We start from the raw sequence: 26,369 nt of genomic DNA, 5'->3' as shown, positions 1-26,369 counted from the left end.
CTAAGACTGTCAACCTGAAGTGTAGTTTTTAGACACCGTTTATGTTTCACACATTTGCATGTGTAGTGCATGTATTCATTTTGTTCATATATATATATATATATATATATATATATATATATATATATATATATATATATATATATATATATATATATATATGTTCTTCAGAATTTTTTTTTTTCTTTAAACAGTGAAGCATGGTCGGAAGCAAATCCAAGACAAGTGAACAAGACCTGATGCTCAGATGTGTAATTTTGCTCGTATTTTCCTAACCTGACCCAACATTGTCTATGTGTCTGCTCCTTGAGGAGCACCCATCTTTCACCCCAAGGTAATTTTTCTTATCCCAGTCACAAACTGCTTGAACTCCTTCCACCAAGAAGGAGATACAGGAACATGCGCACCAGAAGCAGCAGGGCTAGGGCCAGCTTTTTTCTATCCACCATCACCCTACACCATTAGGACACTGTGTATAACTTTTGTACAGTTGTCCATAAAATCAACATTGCAAATATATATATCCCTTATTCTCTACACATATTGTGCCTTACATTCATCTTGCGCTAATAATTATACATACAATATATGTATACATTAGGACTGTCAATCGATTTAAATATATTATTGCGATTAATCACATGATTGTCATGACTTTTCTGTTCTAAATGTACCTTAAATTAATACTCTTCAATTCCACAAATGCTCATTATTAGTGAAACCGCACTCAGCATGGTGCAAGACAAAATGTTAAATGTTTTAAGGTAATTATGGTTTTGAATTATGTAAAACTGTTTTCACACGGAAGGTTTTGATTGCCGGATATGTGCTTTTGGTGCTTGATTTAAGACTTGTTTAGTGATTTAAAAGTTAGTTTAATGGTTAAATACTTAAATGAAATAGTTTGATACTTTTTTTCTTTACTATCTGAGTAGATGTGAAATGGACGTAGAATGGCCCTACTGCGTATAAACTTACATCACCTACTTTACTGAAGGTAAGGGTATTATTTTATTAAACTGTTTCTATTATAGTTCATATAGTTAATAGCAACCCGAACGGCTCAAAAACACAAAAAGACTAATATTAAACAAGATTGAGAAACAGGAAAAGGGAATTCTATAGACAAAAGAGGGAAAGAGGAAATCGGTGTGAGAATTACAGGCTTTTGAAGACAAGAGTCCCAGAGCACTACAGATGCAGGACTCGGCACACTTAGATGTCGCTCAGATGATAACAGTAAAAGTGGCCCTCTCCTCCAACACATAGAGCTTTTTTAGGTTACGCAACGGGCAGTGTGACCTGCTGGAGATGTTTGGTGATTACATTGTTGAGAGGTATCAGCTATCAGTTTTCAGCCTCCTGAAACAGAGTTGTCTGGCTTTAAATTCAAGTGTGGACAGAAATGGTCTCATTTAAACTGCCTTCTCAACCCTAAGCAGAGAATCCCGACACACAAACCTCAGTTAAAAGGCTGAAGCGTGCATCATATTTCATAGCCTGTGCCAAAAACATCCTGTCTTTCGAATAAGCCAAGTGGTCTGTCTGAAGCAGATTTGTCTAGATGAAAAATAGCATGTTTGCTCCCCCTGTGGCTGATTTTTCTAAAATAGGTGTCTGCACTAAGTCACCTGTGCATGTCAGGCTTGTCACACACAGGTTCAGGTGGAACAGAAAGCCACAAGAGGGTAAAATGTGTGTGCGTGGGTTTCACAGGGTATACAAAGCACACCATTTCTTTGTAGATTAAGCTTGAAGATACTCTGAACATCGCGTTCACACCCTCCTGTGAGTCATGCGAGAACGACCCCTATGAATGACTTATACTCATTTATCCTTAAGTTGGTTGTATTTGACAGGGCCTCATTGTTTGTGCACAGTCTTGTATCTTCAGTGCTGGGACAAAATGCATAACTAAACCAGTTGATTGTTATACGCTTTTGTTTCTTTTGAGCAGTGTGTCCAGTAAAAAAAAAAACAAAAAAAAAACGGCTGTCTATAAAAAAAAGATAATTAATCTATGAACATCATGGTGTTGGCTCCTGTTCGAGGAAGGTTCTGGAAACATTATTGTGATTCAGGGAAAGGCACCACTCGTTTGCCGGCAACGTAGACCTCCACAATGTTTCGATCGTCACCTGTGAGTGTGAAATCGAGAAATGAAATGAAATGATACATCAAGTGATAAATGTAGCTTGTTTGCATGTATAATGTTTATATATTATTAGCTAAATTTTGGTTTATGAAATACATATATTGCATAAGATGTACAAGATGAATATTAAACCCAGTCTTACCCAGATTTAGAAACTTCTCCAAAAGAACCTGAAACCAAGCACAAGAATGATCGCATTAGTATATATATATATATACAGTGAGGAAAATAAGTATTTGAACACCCTGCTATTTTGCAAGTTCTCCCACTTAGAAATCATGGAGGGGTCTGAAATTGTCATCGTAGGTGCATGTCCACTGTGAGAGACATAATCTAAAAAAAAAAATCCAGAAATCACAATATATGATTTTTTGACTATTTATTTGTATGATACAGCTGCAAATAAGTATTTGAACACCTGTCTATCAGCTAGAATTCTGACCCTCAAAGACCTGTTAGTCTGCCTTTAAAATGTCCACCTCCACTACATTTATTATCCTAAATTAGATGGACCTGTTTGAGGTCGTTAGCTGCATAAAGACACCTGTCCACCCCATACAATCAGTAAGAATCCAACTACTAACATGGCCAAGACCAAAGAGCTGTCCAAAGACACTAGAGACAAAATTGTACGCCTCCACAAGGCTGGAAAGGGCTACAGGGAAATTGCCAAGCAGCTTGGTGAAAAAAGGTCCACTGTTGGAGCAATCATTAGAAAATGGAAGAAGCTAAACATGACTGTCAATCCCCCTCGGACTGGGGCTCCATGCAAGATCTCACTTCGTGGGGTCTCAATGATCCTAAGGAAGGTGAGAAATAAGCCCAGAACTACACGGGAGGAGCTGGTCATTGACCTGAAAAGAGCTGGGACCACCGTTTCCAAGGTTACTGTTGGTAATACACTAAGACGTCATGGTTTAAAATCATTCATGGCACGGAAGGTTCCCCTGCTTAAACCAGCACATGTCCAGGCACGTCTTAAGTTTGCCAATGACCATTTGGATGATCCAGAGGAGTCATGGGAGAAAGTCATGTGGTCAGATGAGACCAAAATAGAACTTTTGGGTCATAATTCCACTAAACGTGTTTGGAGGAAGAAGAATGATGAGTACCATCCCAAGAACACCATCCCTACTGTGAAGCATGGGGGTGGTAGCATCATGCTTTGGGGGGGTTTTTCTGCACATGGGACAGGGCGACTGCACTGTATTAAAGAGAGGATGACCGGGGCCATGTATTACGAGATTTTGGGAAACAACCTCCTTCCCTCAGTTAGAGCATTGAAGATGGGTCGAGGCTGGGTCTTCCAACATGACAATGACCCGAAGCACACAGCCAGGATAACCAAGGAGTGGCTCTGTAAGAAGCATATCAAGGTTCTGGCGTGGCCTAGCCAGTCTCCAGACATAAACCCAATAGAGAATCTTTGGGGGGAGCTCAAACTCCGTGTTTCTCAGCGACAGGCCAGAAACCTGACTGATCTAGAGAAGATCTGTGTGGAGGAGTGGGCCAAAATCCCTCCTGCAGTGTGTGCACACCTGGTGAAAAACTACAGGAAATGTTTGACCTCTGTAATTGCAAACAAAGGCTACTGTACCAAATATTAACATTGACTTTCTCAGGTGTTCAAATACTTATTTGCAGCTGTATCATACAAATAAATAGTTTAAAAATCATATATTTTGATTTCTGGATTTTTTTTTTTAGATTATGTCTCTCACAGTGGACATGCACCTACGATGACAATTTCAGACCCCTCCATGATTTCTAAGTGGGAGAACTTGCAAAATAGCAGGGTGTTCAAATACTTATTTTCCTCACTGTATATATATATATATATATATATATATATATATATATATATATATATATATATATATATATATATATATATATCTATATATATATATATTGAGAACCCAGCCATTAGGGGGGCACAAGCCAGTGCACTCTTAGTGCCGGTCCCAAGCCCGGGTAAATGGGGAGGGTTGCGTTAGGAATGGCATCCAGCGTAAAACATGTGCCAAATCAAATATGCGGATCACAAATAAGAATCTCATACCGGATCGGTCGAGGCCCGGGTTAACAACGACTGCCACAGGTATCGTTAGCCGACAGGGTACCGGTGAAAATTGGGCTACTGTTGGCCGAAGGAGGAGAAGGAGAGGAGGAAGACGTCTACAGAGACGGCAGGAAAAGGAGCAGTGTAGGAGAGTAGAGGTTCGGGTTGGTACTTTAAATGTTGGTACTATGACGGGTAAAGGGAGAGAGGTAGCTGATATGTTGGAGAGGAGAAAGGTAGATATGCTGTGTGTTCAGGAGACCAAGTGGAAAGGGAGTAAGGCCAGGAACATTGGAGGTGGGTTTAAACTGTTTTATCATGGTGTGGATGGAAAGAGAAATGGTGTAGGGGTGATTCTGAAGGAAGAGTACAGTAAGAGTGTAGTGGAGGTGAAGAGAGTTTCTGATAGGGTGATGATTGTGAAGGTGGAGGTTGAAGGGATGATGATAAATTTCATCAGTGCCTATGCTCCACAAGTTGGCTGTGAGATGGAGGAGAAGGAAAGATTCTGGAGTGAATTAGATGAAGTGGTAGATGGTGTACCTAGGAAAGAACGATTGGTGATTGGGGCAGACTTTAATGGGCATGTAGGTGAAGGGAACAGAGGTGATGAGGAGGTGATGGGTAGGTATGGTTTTAAGGAGAGGAATGTGGAAGGGCAGATGGTGGTAGATTTTGCTAAAAGGATGGAAATGGCAGTGGTGAACACGTATTTTAAGAAGAAGGGGGATCATAGGGTGACGTATAAGAGTGGAGGAAGGTGCACACAGGTGGATTATGTTCTGTGTAGGAGATGCAACCTGAAGGAGATTGGAGACTGTAAGGTGTTGGCGGGGGGCCATGTAGCTAGACAGCATCGGATGGTGGTCTCTAGGATGGTTTTGGAGGCGAAAAGAAGAGGAGGAAAGTAAGGATTGAAAGAAGAATAATATGGTGGAAACTGAAGGAGGAAGAGTGTAGTGTGAAGTTTAGGGAAGAGGTCAGACAGGGGCTTGGTGGTGGTGAAGAGGTAACGGATGATTGGGCAACTACTGCAGGAGTGATGAGGGAGGCAGCTAGAAAAGTACTTGGTGTGACATCTGGAAATAGAAAGCAAGACAAGGAGACGTGGTGGTGGAATGAGGAAGTGCAGGAGAGCATTAGGGGAAAGAGGTTGGCAAAACAGAAGTGGGATCGACAGAGTGATGAGAAAAGTAGGCAGGAGTACAAGGAGATGCGGCAGCAGGTAAAAAGGGATGTGGCGAAAGCCAAGGAAAAGGCATATGAGGAGCTGTATAAGAGGTTGGACACTAAGGAAGGAGAAAAGGATTTATACCGATTGGCCTGGCAGAGGGATCGAGCTGGGAAGGATGTACTGCAAGTTAGAGCAATAAAGGATGGAGAGGGAAATGTGTTGACTAATGAGGAGAGTGTGTTGAGAAGATGGAGGGAGTATTTTGAGCAGCTGATGAATGAGGAAAATCAGAGAGAGAGAAGGTTGGAGGATGTGGAGTTGGTGAAGCAGGATGTAGATAGGATTAGTAAGGAGGAAGTGAGAGCAGCGATTAAGAGGATGAAGAATGGAAAGTCGGTTGGACCAGATGACATACCGGTAGAAGCGTGGAGATGTTTAGGAGAGATGGCAGTGGAGTTTTTTTAACCAGATTGTTTAACAGGATTCTGGAAGGGGAGAGAATGCCTGAGGAATGGAGAAGGAGTGTGCTGGTTATCTTTAAACATAAGGGAGATGTGCAGACCTGCAGTAACTACAGGGGAATTAAGTTGATCAGTCACACCTGAAGTTATGGGAAAGAGTAGTGGAAGCCAGGCTGAGAGAAGAGGTGACCATCTGTGAGCAACAGTATGGTTTCATGCCGAGGAAGAGCACCACAGATGCCTTATTTGCTTTGAGGATGTTGATGGAGAAGTATAAAGAAGGACAGAAGGAGCTGCATTGTGTATTTGTGGATTTAGAGAAAGCGTACGACAGAGTGCCGAGAGAGGAGTTGTGGTATTGTATGAGGAAGTCAGGTGTGTCAGAGAAGTATGTGAGGGTGGTGCAGGACATGTATGAGGACAGTGTGATGGCAGTGAAGTGTGCAGTAGGTACGACAGACTGGTTCAGGGTGAAGGTTGGACTGCATCAAGGATCGGCCCTGAGCCCTTTCCTGTTTGCAGTGGTGATGGACAGGTTGACGGACGAGGTCAGACAGGAATCTCCCTGGACTATGATAATTGCAGATGATATTGTGATTTGTGGTGAGAGTAGAGAGCAGGTTGAGAAGAGCCTGAAGAGGTGGAGATATGCGCTGGAGAGAAGGGGAATGAAAGTCAGTAGGAGTGAGACAGAGTACATGTGTGTGAATGAGAGGGAGGGCAGTGGAGTGATGCGGTTGCAGGGAGAAGAGATGGAGAAGGTGGAGGAGTTCAGGTACCTGGGGTCAACAGTGCAAAGTAATGGAGAGTGTGTTAGAGAAGTAAAGAAAAGAGTGCAGGCAGGGTGAAGTGGGTGGAGAAGAGTGACAGGAGTGATTTGTGATAGTAGGGTATCTGCAAGAATGAAAGGGAAAGTTTATAGGACTGTGGTGAGACCTGCGATGTTGTATGGATTAGAGACAGTGGCATTGAGTAAAAGACAGGAGGTGGAGCTGGAGGTAGCAGAGCTGAAGATGTTAAGGTTTTCGTTGGGAGTGACGAGGATGGACAAGATTAGAAATGAGTTTATTAGAGGGACAGCACATGTAGGATGTTTTGGTGACAAGGTGAGGGAGGCGAGATTGAGATGGTTTGGACATGTGCAGAGAAGGGACATGAATTATATTGGTAGAAAAATGCTGAAGATGGAGCCACCAGGTAGAAGGAAAAGAGGAAGGCCAAGGAGGAGGTTCATGGATGTGGTGAGGGAAGACATGCAGGTAGTTGGTGTGAAAGAGGCAGATGTAGCGGACAGGTGGTATGGAGACGGATGATCCGCTGTGGCGACCCCTAATGGGAGCAGCCGAAAGAAGAAAAAGAAGAAAATATATATATATATATATATATATATATATATATATATATATATATATATATATATTCATTCATTTTCTCCCGCTTAGCCGTAATTCGGGTCGCGGGGGCAGCAGTCTAAGCAGGCCCCTGCCTTCTGCCCAATCCTCACAGCACCATCCCTTACGGTCCCTCCTGCAGGTGGTGAGCCCACGGGAAGGCAGCCCCACGTCACGCCGACGTCACGGACCTTGATATATTTTCCTCGTAAGGGACCCCCGGAGCATAGAGGGTTAAGGGCCTTGCTCAAGGGCCCAAGACTGGCAGCTTGGCGATACCGGGGCTTGAACCCCAGACCTTCCGATCGGCAAACCAGCGCCTTAACCGCTGGAGCCACCACTCCCCCTCCTATATATATATATATATATATATATATATATATATATATATATATATATATATATATATATATATATATATATATATATATATATATATATATATATATATATATATATATATATATATATATATATAGAGGACCTCAAATATGCGATTCTTCTTCTTTCGACGTCTCCCATTAGGGGTCGCCACAGCGGATCATCCGTCTTCATACCACCCTGTCCTTTACATCTGCCTCTTTCAAACCAACTACCTGATTGTCTTCCCTTACCACATCCATAAACCTTCTCCCTGGCCTTCCTCTTTTTCCTTCTTCCTGGTGGCTCCATCCTCATGTGACCGAATGAATGAGGCGCGGGTGGTGATTGACACTCCTGACCACCAATCAGTAGTGAGCAGGCACTATTTAGAGCGGGTTGGTTTGAGCCTGGCATGCGTCACGTCCGTATCCTCCCCTTTTGTGGTTGTTATAGTGATTTCAGGTATGTGTTGTTAGTATGTAGCGTTGGCTAAGTAGTTTTTCTTTGCTCGTTGCACTAATGGCTCGTTTGTGTATCCTTAGCCTGTCTTTTCAGTCTGTGTCCCTGTTGGAGGCTGTTTTGGATCTGTTTACTGCCCTCCCTGCAGGTATGAGGAAGTTGTTTAGCAATGTTTAGCTTTAACGCGGGTCGGGTGGCGTGAGTAATGTGCAGTCCTTGAGCTTCAGTTTAACAGCAGGTTATTTGAAGGCTGCGTATCCTGAGCGGTGAATTGATTCTCAGGAACTCATCTATCCGCGTTGGGTAAGTTGTTTTGGTTTGTTAGGGGGAATTACGGCATGTAGTTTTGCAATTACTCGTATCATTTTTATCTTGTATCATCGTTTGTATTATAGGATCCTCCCTTTTTCGTCCTGGGCGATTATTGCTGCTATTCGGCTTTTCCTCCGCTGCGCGCCGAGTGAACAACCTCGGCTTACACCTATTTAAAAGGGAACTTCTGCTGCTGCCGTTTGGCTTTTGTGATTGTTTTTACCTGGTATTTTCTGGCCTACTTTGGGGTCGAGCAATGTGCAAGTATCGGGGCTGGCTTAAGGGCGACGCGGCCGCTCTTTGGGAGTCTTGCTTCCCTCAACCTTTTATTAAAGTTTTCATTGTTTTTCTTTTTAAGAGGTGTATATGGTGAACCATATTGAGCTTCGGTGACCGTATTACGATGGAATTGTGACCTTTAATTTGCTTCTTCATTCATTTTGGTCTGAGATTTATTGTTTTTGGTTTCTTTCAGAAGCTGGGGTCCCACGGGTGAAAGGTCTTTGGTGGTGCTATTTCGACGTTTGCCGTGCGACATTTTTTTTTATTTTTTTTGACGTGTATGAGTGGGTGCTCTGAGTTCACGGTGTGTGTGTGGGTGGGGGTGTGTGGGTGGGGGGAAGTGTGCTTTTTGATAACTAGCGCTGATCACTCCGGTGGGTAACCCCAGCCCTGTACTTAATGATTCTATTTCGTTTTGTTTATTTTTCTAAGTTGTGTAAATTGGTTGTGTAATATTTCGTGTCTTTGTTTTTGTTATTTCTAATTGTCACGGACCGTTTTTACCAGTGAGACTATTTTCTTTTCGTTCTATTTTAAATCCAACTTTTCAATAAACTTTGTATTTTTATACGATGCCCACGTTTCCTGCCAACACTTACTGATAAGGGAATCGAACTTGTGTGATCTAATAAAGTCTGGGGTTTACTTCTAATTCCTGGGTGTAACCCTCCCAGGTGGCGTAGTCGAATTGGTTAAGTACATAAATTTGAGCTTGGGTCAGCTCTCCCCCCCCTAGGCCCCCCTTCGCGCCACACTCAGCATTCTCCTACCTCTACTTTTAAAGCTACTAGTCTGGTTTAACGTAAGAAAATAAAGCACACTGATTCTGTTCTAACATTTTGAAAGCACACTGTTCTCTTTAGTTGCTAGTTGTAGTACACCCTGTTTAAAAAATGATCAACTCTATACGCCAGAGCAGGGCAAACCTCGAGGTCCTCTCCAGGAAACACATCGATTGGGCTTCCAGGAACGCACACGTTCACACGGAGGGCATCAAAGTCCTTTCCCACCTCAAAGTTTCCCAAGCAGTCATCCAATGAGAGCACTGTATAAATATGAGCCAGAAAATCCCATCTGTAGTTACAGATTATTCATGTTTTGTAGAAATCTAGAAATTGTTTAATGAAAACTAACGCACAAAGCAGACAAAACTGTAGTGATGCACTTTTATGCAAATTAAGTTAAGGTAATCGTGTCTTTAGTTAATATAATGACTTTCCGTACCCTCGCTGCCTCCAAGCGTAGCCAAACGGAAGGCTTCTTTGTAGCTGAGGGGCTGAAGCTGGGCATCCTGGATGCACAAGGCTTTAGAAGTTTCCACGGCTTTTCGAATAGCATCCAGCATGGACGAGGAGTAGCCACCTGCCACATCTCCCCAAAAGATGTAAGGAATATCAGTTTAAGGTTACATTTTTTTCTTTTATTATTTGTTCAGGTTTTTTCTTAGTACGCTTGGTACGCCATCAGGACAAAAAAAATGATTGGAATCATAAAAATCCTATTTAACCCCCTCGATGAGTGAGAGCTTTTTCAAGATTCAAATATTATTTTGTTCTGATGGTCACAGCTTTATGACAGGAAACTATGCTTAGTATACATTAGTATTTCTTTTTATTACTGTCTACATTTAAACGTCTAAATCTAGATAACCTCCCGAATAGTCATTTAACTTTTAGTAAACCAATAGAAAGCAAAGCAGTCAGATCTTACCAGTGCCCAAGCCCAGCTTGACTTTGTGGTTTAGAACGTTCCTAACATTAAGCAAGCCACTAATTAAGCTAGAGAGAGAGAGAGAGAGAGAGAGAGAGAGAGAGAGAGAGAGAGAGAGAGAGAGAGAGAGAGAGAGAGACTACTTACTAAATAAGCACTTAATTGACCAAGTGCATCACAGATTTCCAACACAACAGGTGACTAATATATGAAAGAAATGTCCATAATCCACATGAATTCTTTACATAAAGCAATATTTACAAAAATATATTTTGGCATTTAATGCATTCATTTAGTTCACTCCAGTGGTCCATTTTAAAGAGGTACAATTTAGCTTTAATTCACTCTCAGAATTCTAGTCGTTTAACAGTTTACCAGGTTAAACATTTCTTTGAATAGTTTAGGATTCTATAGAAATTAATATAACGACGTTTTGAAGATTCTGATTATCCAATTCTTGTTAAATGAGGTCATAATGTTACATAGGAAGGGAAAAATGGTTTAAAACTGAAAAACACCAATCCAAAAGCCTGGAGAACTTAAGAAAACATGGCATCACAAGGAAGGAGGATTATCTTGATAGACTGTAGCAGTGGAAAGTTACAACTTGGTCACAACTTGGACAATGACATACCTAAGCAAAGCTTCAAAGCTGTAACATAATTACAAAGGAAAAGCACTGGAATGGTCACCAAAAAAACCCTGACCATGATACAAAAATTTTAAATGTGTCCAAGAGAGGAGGCATTGTCTTTAAGGAAGAAAAGGCCACCAGCTAAGAGCTTGATACATGTTAGTTTAAATTAAAAACAACTGTCTCATTAGCGTCTCACCATTAACGTGAAATTTACGGCAACAAAAAAACAGGGCAGGTTTGTGAAATACAAGGCATCACTTACGAGATGTTGCTGTTGGGGCAGTGAGACAATGCTGCTCCTTTTTCATGGAAGGTTTCAAGCTCTTCGTCAGTCAGGTGGCCATCACCGTCTGTCAAATCTGCACTGTTATATTCATCATCAAATCTCTCCTGAAATGTTACATTCACGTCTATAGGCTTGGGCGCGGAACACACGCCACATAACCCAAACCCTCCTTCGGAAAATGTTGTTTGCACTTTTGCAATATCCCAAATGACATGCCTATTTCACTCATCTAGATCTTGGATTGGACTACGGTTTGATTTGTACAATTCACCCTGGATTTCCTCTGGGATTTCTGGTTTCTTCCCACCCCTCTAGTAATATGCTGGCAGGTTGACTGGAGACACTTTGTGTAATGTGCATCTGAAGTCTCATCCAGACTCTATACCCATCTCTTGCCCAGACTCTGGAGCCGCCACCACCACCCTGACCAGGATAAAGTACTAAGCCAGGTTTGTCCATACCTCCTAAAACTGCAGACTATAATGTCTTAACCTGGTCTTTGATAGATAACAGAGCAAATGCCAGTTCCATTAGAAATTCAATAGACCAACATTCTATTCATATCCTCAGAAACTGTGGTTTTTCTTGGAGTGTGACAGAAACCCAAACAAACAAAGCTGATAAATGCCTTGGGAAGTATGTTGACAGGAAATTATATCACAAACCACTTTGAATGTACAGCACAGCTTTGACATGTAGTTACTTGTCAACATCTTACAGTTTAACCTGCTTGTAGAATCGAACTTCTCCCACCTTGCTGGTGAGCAGGCCGTGCTTTACGTAGACGTCTGTGTAGGATTTGCACTCCGGAAAGAGCGCTTTTACAAACTGCACCTCCTGTTTGTTCTCACTGATGTGACTCTGGGAATGAAGAGGTGCAAAATGGTCATAAAGACAAATAACAAAATCAGGGCCCAATAGATTGGTTTGGTGTATTTCAGAATCTGCTAATTTCAGGAATTTTCAGTTCAGGAAATGTTGATTGTAAATGTGGGCAGATATTTCACTTACTCTTGCATTTAATATATTTTGTGTTGGTCATATTCTTTTAGGCAGATAAAGCACTCTAGCACTTGTACAACCCAGGCTTAGTCTCTGGTATTTCAAGTTATGCAAGTTCACAGATTCACATACACAGCTGCAACCGAACCTGTTTTTATCTCATAAGAACACAGAATAATCCCGAATGTCACTATTAAAATGCTCTAGAGGCAGGATTCACTACACGAATGTTAAAGTATTTTGTTATGGCAGCAATATTTTGAATATTGTCCTCGCAGTTACAATGCTGAACTGAAAAATAAATCCCGAATGTAATAGTTACTAGGTAATGACAAAAATAACTATTGTTGTCAGTGCAGCTATACAACATAGAGACTCAACTCGGCTCGACTAGACGACGGTCAGCAGGATGACATTGGCAAGGACGACAACGCCAGCTGCCATACCTGCAGGTAGCCAAATAACATTGTACATAATCATTGTATTGAAAATGACATCATTCTAAAGGTTATAGTCAGTAGTGTTTTTAGTGTTTGGGAGTCTGGGGTGTGTACATGGAGGTGGTGGCTTCGTTGTTAAGGCATTGGCCTTTGGATCGGAAGGTCACAAGTTCAAATCCCACACCACTAAACTGCCACTACTGAGCCCTTGAGCAAGGCCCTTAAGCAAAGCCCTTAACCTTCCCCTGCCCAGTTGTAAGTCGCTCTGGATAAGGGCGTCTGCCAAATGCTGTAAATGTAAATACATTAATTTGTATATCTCTGTGTAAAGAACAGAATTGTTTTTAGTATCCTTAATACCCGCCATATGCCAGTTAATAATAGCAGCTCCATCCTATATTATTGGAGGTCTCAATTAATGCTAATTTTGAATAGTTATTATTTGTGCTTGCGTTTGTCTTTGAAAAGTCTTACCTGAATATGGAGGTCATTGTTCCTGGCAGTTTTTCCCAGGTTGCTGAGCAGGGCGGAGGAACACGACATGGCAAAGCGTGGAGTCACTATTGGCTTTACAAGGGCATACTGACACACACACAAGCATGCATTATTGGATTTAGTTAGCTACTACACTGATCAAGTTGGACAATGTTGTAAATGTATAACATTTACGCAACTAAACAATTCCCCAACCCTGTTTAATGTCTTTCTCAAAGATCTACTTTCAGATCAGGTAATTTTCCAAAATAAGAAAACACCTGTGCGTGGAAAAAATGCTCAATTCGTTTGTTTCTGAGCAAAATCCACTGAAACCACTTCCGATCTCTCATATATATATATATATATATATATATATATATATATATATATATATATATATATATATATATATATATGGTGCACCATATCGGGTGTCTGCTATTTTGAATGGTTTATGAATTAAATAATTAAATATATATACTTTTTTGTATTTATCATATTTGCCTGCACTCATTATGCGTAATTTGCTTACGAATGCCGAGTGTGGTTTTTTAGCCCCCCACTTGAATGGAAATGTGATGTAACGATTTAAAGTGATGTAATTAAGCAGAATAAAATGTGGTTCTGTACCGATACCCAACGTCCTTTTCGTGAAGATTTTATTTTATTTAACATTACATAACGTGCACGTTATGCGCCATAAGGTCAAGGGAATAAAGTGCAGCGTCCGTTAATAGAATTTAATCTTTTACAGAGTCAGGTCGCCCTGAAAGCTAAAGAGCGTCCGATTGCATGTGAGTTAAAAAGTGTTTAGTCATCGGGAAGCAGAAAGCACGTTTGTGCCCGATTAATATTGTGACTGTACCTTTTTCCTGAGTAGTTCAGTGACAAAACTGTTAAAGGAAAAAAAATTGCTTAGAATGACAAATATCCATGATCACCTTCTAGTTATGGTATAACTCTGATACTGTAACAATAAGCACCAAACGATATACAGCACCAACTGAATCTCCACTTTCACATTAAATACTCTCAAATTTGTGATGGATATTGAAGCCCTCCTCATCATTCCTCTGAATAAAACATACCGATCCGTCTCCTCCTTGCTTTCCTCTGTTAATTCTTTATACTCTGGCACCATGGGGTTAAGGTCCATGCACACCTTTCCTATGAGAGCCCTCTGTCCAAAGTAATCTGCAGGACAAGCGACAAAATAAAGAAATAAACACACCAAGCTCGCATTTCAAATCCAAAATATTAACTGTTAATCGGCTTCGTTGTAATTGGTTTGCTCTTGGTGAACGGTTTTCTAGTCACAATATTGTATGACCAGATGCTAGTGGGGTTCATGCAAAAGCAAAAATCTGTAGTTCATAACTTCTAATCTGGAGAGAAGTGCAACTGGGTGCCAAACTCTCTTTTGTACAATCAAACAAGACTAACCGAAGCAAACTCCAAAGGCTGAAAGGTTAGAATGTGTGTGTGTTTGTGTTGGAGCTACCTGTAATTTCCCCAAGCAGCAGCGAGGCCTCTGTGTGTATAGTGGCAAAATAGCAAGCAGTCGTGGTGCCGTTGCGTAGCGTTCTTTTCTGCAACCAATAAAAAGAAAGCATTTGTAAAACAGAAAAGTAATTTCTGAGCTCCCTCCACACACACACACACACACACACACACACTTTCACAAAACACACAATATTGGTGCAGGTGCATAATACGCCTAAATTTAACTAGGGTCTACAATAAATAGATAAATATTTACCAGTCATGAAAGTTAAAATTGAACAAATAAACAGTTAGATTAGTTACAGATTAGGAATCAGGGTTTACACCGTAGATACTGTAAGGAAGAATGTTCACAGTAATTGGCTATGAGATGAAAATAAAAAAGTAATTGAAACGAATTAAAAATGCTAAAGATTTTTATAGACAATGGCTTGGACTATAAAGCATGAAAGTGCTCTAAAAAATTCTAATTTGTTCAATTTTGTTCGTTTCAATAGTAACCACCCTTGAATTGTGGATGATCCACATCCAACAATTTGAAGTTTTGTATGTTAAGATCAGGGATCGGTACTGAGAACCGTTTTTATTCAGGACCAGTAGGTTATAAGGACAATACCGGACCACCCATAAGCTTCAGGACTAAAAGATACCGGTATAAATACTTGCGTTGTTTAATCCCTGCATATATTGTGATTTAATAGAGAATTACCGTATTTTTCGGACTATAAGCCGCTACTTTTTTCCCCACGTTTTGAACCCCGCGGCTCAAACAACAAAGTGGCTTATTTATTAATTTTTCCTGGGTTTTTCCCGGTTTCACAAACTTCAAGCCAAAAAACTGAGTGACATAACATTAGACCAATGAAATTCCCAAACGGAAACGAAAAAACGCACCTCACCTTTGTTCTGAGCTGCATGGCATCAGGAGAAAAAAAGTTTTTTTTAAACGCACGACGATGCCAAAAGATAAACTCCAGAGAGAAATAGTTGTGAAAGGAAGGAGGAAGACAGTGAACAATGACTTTCTTGGTAGGCTACTGTTTAGATACAAGCCGTTGTAACGTGTTGAGTCTGGGTCAAGGGATAGTTCGCTAACTCCAGTTGCAACAGAAATCATATAAGCACAAGGTTTCCAAAACTCGTGTTTTTTTATTTTTCCTTACAACAGCGTTACGGGTTAGTCAAAGAAACTTAGAAATGAGCATCAGAAAATAATTAGGACATATTCCTCGGTCTTGCACACATGCAGTAATAGCGGAAAAATGCGGCGGCAGCCTATTCCCAAAATGCCGCTCTGCTCTTAAAGGAGCCACAACGTATTTCACCCGTTACACCGTGTAACAGACACTGTCTTTCGTTAAAAAGCCTGTGTAAAATTCATTAGTTGCGGCTTATACACAGGTGCGGCTTATTTATGTTTAAAATAAAAATATTTGTCAAATTCAGTGGGTGCGGCTTATATATGGGTGCGCTTTATAGTCCGGAAATTACGGTAGTAGCTGCTGCTTTTCATTTTACATACCAAAACGATGTCATCACGTGGCTAACGTTCGCTCGACATACACACGATATCCGAGTGCATGCGCAGTGTATGTTTGTGTGTCATGCTACAAAACTAAGTGACGCCAGTGTCAGATGCGAAAAATGCAGTAGTGTAATAGCCAACAAAGCAGGTAAAACTAGTAATAAAATAAAACATTTACAAACAAAATACGCTTCTACTTTCAGCAATGCACTGTATTTACTATGTCGTTTCCCGGCTCTAACTTCAACTGCAACATTCGTTATGAAGTTATACTAGATACTACAAGTAGTCTTCTGGGGAGGAATGAGACAGACATGGTATCAGACACCAGAAAGCAGTCCATTTACCATAGCGATATGCGAGAAGATGACCAGTGAAACAAACAGCAGTGTGTCATTGGCTGTCACTAAATTTATAGTGAAAGATTTATTGTGATAGGTGTAGTATAGTATAGTATAATTATAGAGAGTAACAGTATCAATAAGTACCAGTATCCATAAAATGCAAATGATACCCATCCCTAGTTAACACTATTGGTCATGCGTCCGGTAAAGAGATGTTTATGTATAAATTTTTTTAAGGAGTCAGCAGAAAAACCTAAGGAGCACTCCAGTTTCTATAAAGAATGTTGTGTTCGTTAATACACATGGAATTGCTGAATTCCTGAGGTATTATAGAAAAGCAGCATTACTGTAGACAAAATATGTACCTTGCTAGCATGATAAGAGTAACACTGTAGCATCGCACTAAATATTTTCCTCACGCCGTAGTGATTTCTCTTTGATTTCACCAATCACGCTAAAATGACTCACCACCACTTTGGTGTAGGCGTCCTTGGCGAAGTCCAGGTCCTCGTAGCGCGACTCCGCAGGGAAAGTGTACATATTGAGCCAATCCAAAAGCGGCAAGTCCAAATGCGTACCCGAGTACGCGTACTGCGAGGCGTGAATGTGCGTGTCCACCATCCCCGGTATGAAAAGCTCACTGCGGAGGGGCACAAACGTCAACACATCAAGGTGAAATAAATGTGCTTAAAAAAAAATAATTTTTTAATTGAAGTCAATTGAGTTATAATTTACTTTTACTGCATTTTGGCAGACACCCTTATACAAAGTGGCATACAATGACCTCAGCGGTCTTGCTCAAGGACCCCGCTTGGCACTTAGGTGCTGCTGGAATTTAATCTCGGGAACTTCCGATCAGAAATCCTACATCTGAGCTACCACTTTACCTTTGCCACCACTTTGTAAGTAATGTCCGGCTTTAGGAAGTTACTCACTGAGGCCCGAGTTGTACAACATCTGACATTTCAAAGCCCCATCGGCATGAGAGGCTTTCCACATTGTGTCCTTCCTCACAAAATGCGATCTGTAAGGAAATAACATTTAAAAATAATTACAGCCATTAAACATACAGTATAAAGTCACTGTGATGTAAACATTACGCACCACTTTGCGCAAACACAATGGTATTTGAAATCGGCTACACACCCGCACCAGAACGAGAAAGTCTTTTAGCTTCATTGTCATAAATCTTGTAGCCAACTAAAGACAATTCATTTGGTTTTTCTTTCTAGAGGAGCTTTCCATTGTAGAAGGCAGTAGATGCGTAAACGCATTAACAGCACTACAAATTTTTTTTTAAGATGGCAAACTTTTTTGAAGTTTTGTTTTATTTTTATTTTTTGTTGTTTTAATGAACCCTTTCTACAATTCTGGATATATTGGATATTATGGGTTGGAAATCAAGGGATGTTTCCAACCCACCCCTGGTTAAAGTACTGAAATTATATTGGGGAATCAAATTGCTGCAACATCCAGAGGTACCATAGACATACTGTATACTGGCTAGACATGAATCTTCTTCTTCTTCTTTTGGCTTCTCCCATTAGGGGTCGCCACAGCGGATCATCCTTCTCCATACCCCCTGTCCTGTACATCTGCCTCTCCTCCTTCGGCCAACAGTAACCCAATTTCCACAGGTACCCTGTTGGCTAACGATACCTGTGGCGGTCGTTGGTAACCTGGACCTCAACCGATACGGTATAAAATTCTGATTCCTGATCCGCATATTTGATTTGGCACGTTTTACGCTGGATGCCCTTCCTAACGCAACCCTCCCCATTTATCCGGGCTTGGGACCGGCACTAAGAGTGCACTGGCTTGTGCAACCCTAATGGCTGGATTACTGGCTAGACATGAATGCCACTGATTATATATATTTTTTGGATAAGAGCACTTTTAGTGTAAAACTGGCTTTTTTAAATCTTTTTTTTTTACTAGAATTTTAAAAAATAAGCTTTCCATGTATTTACTGTTCATTCCACCACCTTGGCACCAGGACACTTAGATGCCTTATCTAATAATTGGGTATGTGAATGCTACGGGTTTCCATGTATAAATTTTTTGCAAATACTCCTCTGCAAGAACAGTATGTCTGGACTGAGAAGAAGAGTGTATTGGGTAAGTGTTGGGCTATAAACTCCACCGCACCCATGTGAACAATGTTGCTCTTTGCCTAACAATAAATCTATGATGATGTATATATTTGTCTTCTGTAAACCCAGATAGATAGATAGATAGATAGATAGATAGATAGATAGATAGATAGATAGATAGATAGATAGATAGATAGATAGATAGATAGATAGATAGAACTTTATTGTCATTGCATTGTACAGGTACACAGCAACGAAATGCTGTTTGGCATCTACCAGAGTTGCAAAAATTCAGATAAATATGTAGCATATTTACAGCATGTGATATATATGTAAACATGTACAGTGAATAAATATAAAGGCTATAACAGTTAAGAAGTAAGGTAGATGTTCTAAGGCTATGGCATTGAAGAGGAAATGTGCAGAAGTGGAAGGTTATATGATTTACATACTGGAGGTGAGTTCGTTTTTTTTAATATTACATGAACACAGTTGATTTGTAGGCTTGCAGTGATAAAATACAATTTTGTACTTTAAACACCAATATAACACGATTCTACAGTTAATATAAAACAATAGAATATAATATATCGTTCATTCAGTAATATAAGAGCTGAGTAAATATCTTACTTATTTATTAGTTAATAGCACTGTATTTACCCACCCTGCCGCGAGCGTTCACTCCCAGCACGCAGTCGGTGAGCACGCGCAGCGCCGAGTCCCGGGTCGAGTGCGCGAAAGCGCCGCGGTAAACAAGCGCGACGCCGCCGCCACTGCTGCTGCTGCTGCTGCTCATCGCGTCCACATGAGATCAAACAGTCTAAAGCGCCGCGCGCGCAGAGCCTCCGGTTTTTATACGGCGCGTTCACGCGAGAGTCTGTGTGTAACGCATAGAGACCTTGGGCGCGTGTTTTACATTTCAAATCAGATATTAAATACAAGGACAAATACAGTACCAGTCAAAAGTCTTGGCACACCCCTCTCCTATCTTTATTACGTTCTACATTGTACATTAATACCGAAGACATCCAAATCAGGAAAGAACACGCATGGAATTATGCAGTAAAGAAAGAAGTGAATGTTTTACAACCCAGAATATTCTTTTTAATTTTTTTTAAGCTTTGCTTTAAACTATCATTTGTTTTGTGCAGAGGAAATAATAAATACTAATAATAAATTCTACTACAACTAATGTACAAATCCATATTGTGGCAAGTAACGAGAAAAGACAATCCATCTTTACTTTAAGAAATGAAGGTCAGTCATTCAGAAAAATTCTCACAGATGCCAAAACCAGCAAATGCTATTATGAAACAGGTTCTCATGAGGACCTTCCCCAGGAAAGCAAAACCAAGAGCTACCTCTGCTACAGAAGATTAGTTTATTAAAGTTGCCCGCCTCAGAAAACTTTCGTTTACATAAAACCTCCTTGAAGTGGCACATTTTTTTCCACTGTTCAGTGAAGACTTCATGTGTCAGGCCTGCCTGTGTTTTCATGGAAGAATTGTGGCAAAGAAACCATTACTTTGGACGAAGAGACTTACAGAAGAAACTTGCTTGGGCTCAAAGCACAAGAAATGGACATTAGATCAGTGGAAACCTGTCCTTTGGTCTGATGAGCCCAAATTTGAGATTTCTGCTTGTAAATGCTGTGTCTTGTTATATGTACTGAGGATGAACGGACTGTTCCTGAATGTGAGGTTCTCACTGTGAAACATAGAGGAGATGATGTGAAGGTGCTTTGCTGTCGACTTTGTTGACGATCTAGTCAAAATGGAGTGCACACTTCGTAACCAGCAAGCCTACAACAGCATTTCGCACCGACATATCATCTGTTTTGCACTTATTGGTACCATAATTTGTTTTCCAACAGGAAAACCCCAAACACACCTCTAAGTTACTATTAGTTCAAGAAGGACAGTGATCGAGTTCTGTCCTTCAACTGTCCACTGTCCTCAGGACTGGAACCTATTACAGAAGTGGTCTTCTGCAGTTGTCCACCTTGAAACCCCATAGGCGTCCTTCCATCTTGATACGTCACCAATTTTTTTTTTTATAAAAACTCCTAGGAGGATTTTAACACTCAAACCAGTCCATCTGACCCCATCAACCATATAAAGTGTAAAAGTGACATCATGTCATGACATTTCTTCTAGATGACAGCACTGCTTGTGATCAGTAATTCTTCATTTGCACTTCCTCTTCATGAAGAGGAATCATGGCAGAGATCTGTAGGGAAGTTACGAGAGTAGAGGCGTTTGTGCAAATCAGAGCAGGAAGTCCATTGAAACAAACATACCTGTTAATCTAACAGCAGAACAGAGCAATGTTTACTCTTTTTTTTTTTTTTTTTACCTCTGGACATGAAACCATTCCACTTCAAATTGTTGCGCTATTACGAAAATGAACAGCAATAAAACAGCTTGTTTGGAATAAAAATTTAGCTGAAATTTACAGCTACGGGTTAATTTGATTTCTATATTTTTTCGTAATGCTCAGTATGTGACGTTATGTGCCGAGAAAGTCCTTTTAGTTCATTTCAAATGATATTCAGAAAGATATTATAAAAACTTGTGTTGGTGCTGGTAAAAGATATCAATGATATGGTGGTGTATTGTGGCCCCAGTTGTGTATTATTTTTCTATAACAACATGTAAAATGGAACATTTTTCCAAGATGAACCACACAGTATACTTTTTAACAGTGTTGTGCTCGTTACTAAAAAATAGTAACTAGTTACAGTTACTCGTTACTTCATTCAAAAAGTAACTCCATTACTTTGTTGATTACTTGCACCAAAAAGTAATGCGTTACTGTTAAAAGTAACTTTTTAGTTACTTTTTTAAAGAACCTTCTTTAATGTTCCTATTAATGCCCTTTTATGTGTTCTGATCTATACAAACACAAAACTGACTTAAACACAAAGTGATTTTTAAACACTATTTTATTAAAGTCAGACCAACACAAACTGAATATATCACAAGGATTTCTGAAATAAATAACAAAACAAGCTGAATAATATATTCACAATCAAAAACTAAAGTGGCTTCTGCTGTTGTGTTGAGCTCTTAAAAATGTTTCTTTCACAGCTGAAGTATGAAAACTATCAACAATGTAGAACAGAACACCGGGTTAGCTTCTAGCTACTAGATCCTCAGGCATGGAGGTCCTGGAGGAGCTTCAACAGATTGGAGTTGCTGTTTATGGCAGTAGATACGAGCTTCGAACCAGAAAGACACAACTTACATTTGACTTAAAAGTTTTTGTCTTTATACTCAACTAAAGTGAAATAATGAGCATATTTCCACTTTGAGAAACTCGTGTTGCTCTCGCATCTACTCGCCATTACTGCCACACAGACCTGAATAAACGGAGACATGCCCACAGTGCGTCTTCTTAGTGTTTACAGTGGTTCATCCACCAATCCTACAATGCGTCTTCTTCCTGTTTACAGTGGTTTATCCACCAATCCTACAATGTGGCGCTGCGGGTAACGCACCATATGGTAACGGTAACGGAGTTACTTTATTTTTAAAAGTAACGCGTTACAGTATTAGTTACTGTAAAAAGTAATGCGTTACCGCCCAACACTGCTTTTTAACCTGGTATAATTACGTTGTGGAAGCATTTTGTCTTTGGCAGAGCTCTGGCACTGGAGACTTTTTCCATGAATATACAGTAAATGTTTTTTAAAAGGTGTTACAGATTTACTATATTGCTAAGTTGTTTAGAGAGCCCCAAAAATGTCTGAATGAATTAACTAATTAATTAAGATATAATTTTTATGTAATTATTAATTAAATGTAATTAATTGAGTTAGAATAAATCTCTTGCTCTTTTTTTTATTATTAGTCTTTCTATTCTAAAAAAATTCCAACCAATCAGAGTCTATTATTCGACAGCATTCTGGTATAAAGCAAATTTGAATGAGACTGATGTGTTTTCTACATTGAGACATGAACTCCAATGAGCTGTGCAGTCATGGAGATCCATTGAGCCTAAGTTCCTCAGGGAAATAGTCTTAACACCAAAATAAATTACATCATGATCATTATTAGATTAGCAGACCATGATAGAGTGTTGAGTGCACAGATATATTTCATACTCGTTACTGTGTGTATAAGGGGAAACAGTTAACATGATTCAAAACTTCGCCCAAATTTGCTATTATAATAACCTCCACTCTACTGTGAAGATGTTCCACCAGAGTTTAAAGTGTGCTTGTGGAGATTTGGGCTCAATTAGCCACTAGGGTTTTAGTAGTCAGGCCATTGATGATCTTCCACTGTAAACCATATCTTTATGGAGCTGGCTTTTTGCAGAGGGGTATTGTCATGCTGGAACAGGTTTGGGTTTCATAGTTTAAGTGAAGGGAAAAATAAAGACATCCTATACAATTGTGTGGTAGCAGTTTTGGGAAAGAACCAAATTATGGCAAAAAAAAAAAAAAAAAAAGGGGTGTCCCAATAATTTTTAGCTCCTATTTTATTTGTGTTATAGCAGCTATAAATGGTCATTCCCTTGTTAGTTACTCTATTTTTCCCCCTCTCTCTCTTTTTAATTAATAATACAAATAAAAGCCATAATGTCAAAGAAATGCTGACAGGAATCCATAAGGCCCAGATTTATCCTTTGACTCATATTACCAGATGTCTTCCAAAAAGTTTACCATATCAATTATACACTGATCAGGCATAACATTGACATTATACCATTATGACCTGTGAAATTAATAACACTGATTGTCACTTCATCATGGCACCTGTTAGTGGGTTGGAAGTGAACATTTTGTCCTCAAAATTGATGTTTTAGGAGCAGGAACAATGGGCACTCGTAAGTATTAGATTGAGTTTGACAAGGGCCAATTTGGGATGGCTAGACGAGTTTGCAAAACCAAATCATAGTACCTTACTGGTGCATGATATATTACCTGCTGCTGTTTGTGTCAATGTTACAGATCTCCAAGGAAATGGATACCGAAAGAGAACAAGTAAAAACACTGCTAATTGAGGACCATTAGCAAGAAATGGAGACAAGAAATGTAATGCAAAGGAAACATTAGGATCATCAGAGCCAAAATGCTTGAGTGTGTAAGAGAGGGTTCAGGTACATCTCCTTCAACATCTGGAGATTGTTGGGCTTGTTACTTACATTTACATTTATGTGACGAGGTCTCTGAGGTAAGAGGGTGCTGGTCCATTTTTGGCTTTGTAGGCAAGCATTAGTGTTCTGAATCTGATGCGTACCAAAAGCCAGTGAAGGGAGCGCAGCAGTGGAGTGGTGTGGGTGAACTTGGGCAGGTTGAACACAAGTCACGCAGCTGTATTTTGGACCATTTGCAGTGGACAAATATCTTTTAGAGGAAGACCTGCCAGCAGATAGTTGCAGTAGTCCAGTCTCAAAATGACAAGAGACTTAACAAGCACCTTAGCAGCCTGTGTGGACAGAAATGGTTGAATTCCTCTGATGTTGTAGAGAAAGATGTGAGGAGAAGGACAGTTAATAGTCTATAGTTACCTCAAGGTTGTGAGCAGTGGCATTCTGAGATCCTGACCTGGAAATGAATGATCTGGGATGACCAGCAGTTAGATTTTGCTGGGATTGAGTTTTAGTTGATGAGCACTCATCTATGAAGATATGTCCTCAAGGCATGCCGAGATTCGAGCAGAAGCTGTGGCATCTGAGGGAAGGAGATGATGAGTTGAGTCATCAGCATAACAGTGGTAAGAAAACCCATGTGAGGATATGACCTTATCAAGAGAGTGAGTATAGAGGGAAAAAAGAAAAGGAACAAGTACTGAGCCTTGTGAAACAGCATTGGAAAATCTGCGTGGGGCAGATGCTCCATATTACCTAGTATGAGCGACTTTCCAGGTAGGAAGCAAACCATTTCCATACTGCTCCAAAATGGGGACCTTCAAGCTGGATTTTTATCTTTCGAAAAAGGAAGTCCATTGCTGTCCAATAAGAAATCGGAGACGTGGTACCACACATAGTCAAAATAGCACCAGTTGCACAGCTTCCTACCATCTGTGCTCCTTGTGACTGTGCGTGCACCCTTGTGCTGCCATCTGTTGGTGGGGTACAAAACTAGTCTCAAACCTTTTAGATACCACCTCCTATACTGTATGTATATGCAGTGAAGGGACTGATCATTCAAATGCCTGACTGGTGCTGTATTTTGGACTTGTATATTAGGTAATGCTATTAGTTAGTTTGTGATATCTGAGCAAAACACAGCTCGAGAATCCTGCACAAAAAAAATGTAAAGAAATTTATTCAAATGAATTACATAAATTTTAGATAAATTTATATTTAAAACGTCCTTGTGCTATTGTGCAACAAAATTATTCTAACAATTAAATAAATATAAAGTATAAATAAGTAAATGTATATTTATAAACATTTCCCAAAATTTCTCATTAATTCGCATAAATTCCTGTAAATTTCCTGGCAGGTTTCCAACTTGGAATATTTCCAAAATTCCCCAGGTGAAGTTCTAATTGAAAGTTTCTGGAAATTTTCCAGAAATTTACTGGAAAATGTCCACCCCTTTGCAACCTGAATCCTGGGACATTACATATCTGACTCGTCCTCCAGCTTCACATAAATATCTATCTTCAGCTGATACAAGCTTTTTCAACACCTTTGCACTTTGAAACCCAATGATAGGATCTTAAGGGCAAACATTAACCATTGACCTACCGTCTGTGAAACCTAATAAACCTTCATTTCATTAAATATTGGACCGAAGGTAATGCAAATAAACAGTCTTTAAAAACCCGGCGAGCAGAAAAGCATCTCAGGACATCGCAGTATACTTTAAATGGGGAATGAGCTTCAACAACACGACTAATCAGCAGGACTTGACTTTCCTTTCACAAAGCCAGCGCCAGGCAGATATGCTTTACATCATTTGGAGTGGAAGATATTGAGTGACCCTATGAAAATTCTGCAAATACAGGAGCGCGAATGAAGTTCAAGAGTAGATGTTTTGCCCCTTTTTGTACAAGCATTTGTTCAAAATCTATTTAGTAATGCAAATATGTCAAAAAGAGGAAATTAGGAAGGTTCAAATACGTTTTTACAGAACTGTATACAAACTATTGAAACTCCAACGAAGGAACAAAAGAATTAAGCACCCGAAGGAATAGAAATTCATGGAATCTAAAGGTCTAGAAGAACATCAATAGCATATGCTGTTTGATGTTATTTTTTTTGCTATCTGATGAAGTCACATGGCTTATTCTGAGTTTCCTCAACTAAGCACGAGGAGTTGACTTTTGCCTAAAATAGTAGCATCAGCTGTGAATTGGTCATACCCTGTCACAAGGGAAAGCCTCAAGATCACACGTTCTTTTCAGATCAACGTACACTTTTTACACATTTTTATTTTGTATGGTAATTTAAATATAGGCTTTAAATACCTTAAAAACAAAGATCCCCAACCATCAGATAGCAACCAATTACCGGGTAATGGAAGAGTTGCTAGAACTCCCTCGATGAAATGCCTTCCATAATTAAGCCTTCTTTTTTATTTGATTTCTTTCAATGAAAATTTTGGTATTTCTGTTTTGTTATATAACATTTTTCATATTCTTTCAGTTGGAATCTCTTAAACATTCAATTAAAAGCCAATGAACTTCCACTACTACTAATAACAATAATAAAAAGAAGAAAAAGAATCTTAAAA

The 26,369-nt window shown here is 39.8% G+C and overlaps 1 protein-coding gene and 1 long non-coding RNA gene across 2 annotated transcripts; one reads left to right on the top strand and one right to left on the bottom strand.

The window, feature by feature from the left end:
- Window positions 1-992: 992 nt before the first annotated feature.
- gda (guanine deaminase) lies at window positions 993-19,579 on the bottom strand. The gene is given in 15 exon segments (XM_083526402.1): window positions 993-2,138; window positions 2,298-2,325; window positions 9,586-9,704; window positions 9,884-10,030; window positions 10,370-10,437; window positions 11,269-11,347; window positions 11,350-11,356; window positions 12,046-12,153; window positions 13,209-13,316; window positions 14,077-14,104; window positions 14,300-14,405; window positions 14,713-14,800; window positions 17,052-17,223; window positions 17,519-17,607; window positions 19,341-19,579. Coding segments are annotated over 15 exon segments (1,350 nt in total). The 5' UTR covers window positions 19,473-19,579; the 3' UTR covers window positions 993-2,067.
- On the top strand, window positions 7,934-8,920 carry LOC310718001. The gene is made up of 3 exons (XR_014531023.1): window positions 7,934-8,068; window positions 8,149-8,368; window positions 8,853-8,920. It is a non-coding gene; the product is annotated as an uncharacterized lncRNA (long non-coding RNA).
- Window positions 19,580-26,369: the final 6,790 nt, after the last annotated feature.

Source organism: Silurus aristotelis (genome assembly GCF_946808225.1).
Source record: "Silurus aristotelis genome assembly, chromosome: 23".
NCBI lineage: Eukaryota > Metazoa > Chordata > Actinopteri > Siluriformes > Siluridae > Silurus > Silurus aristotelis.
This window is presented reverse-complemented; position numbering and strand designations above follow the sequence as displayed.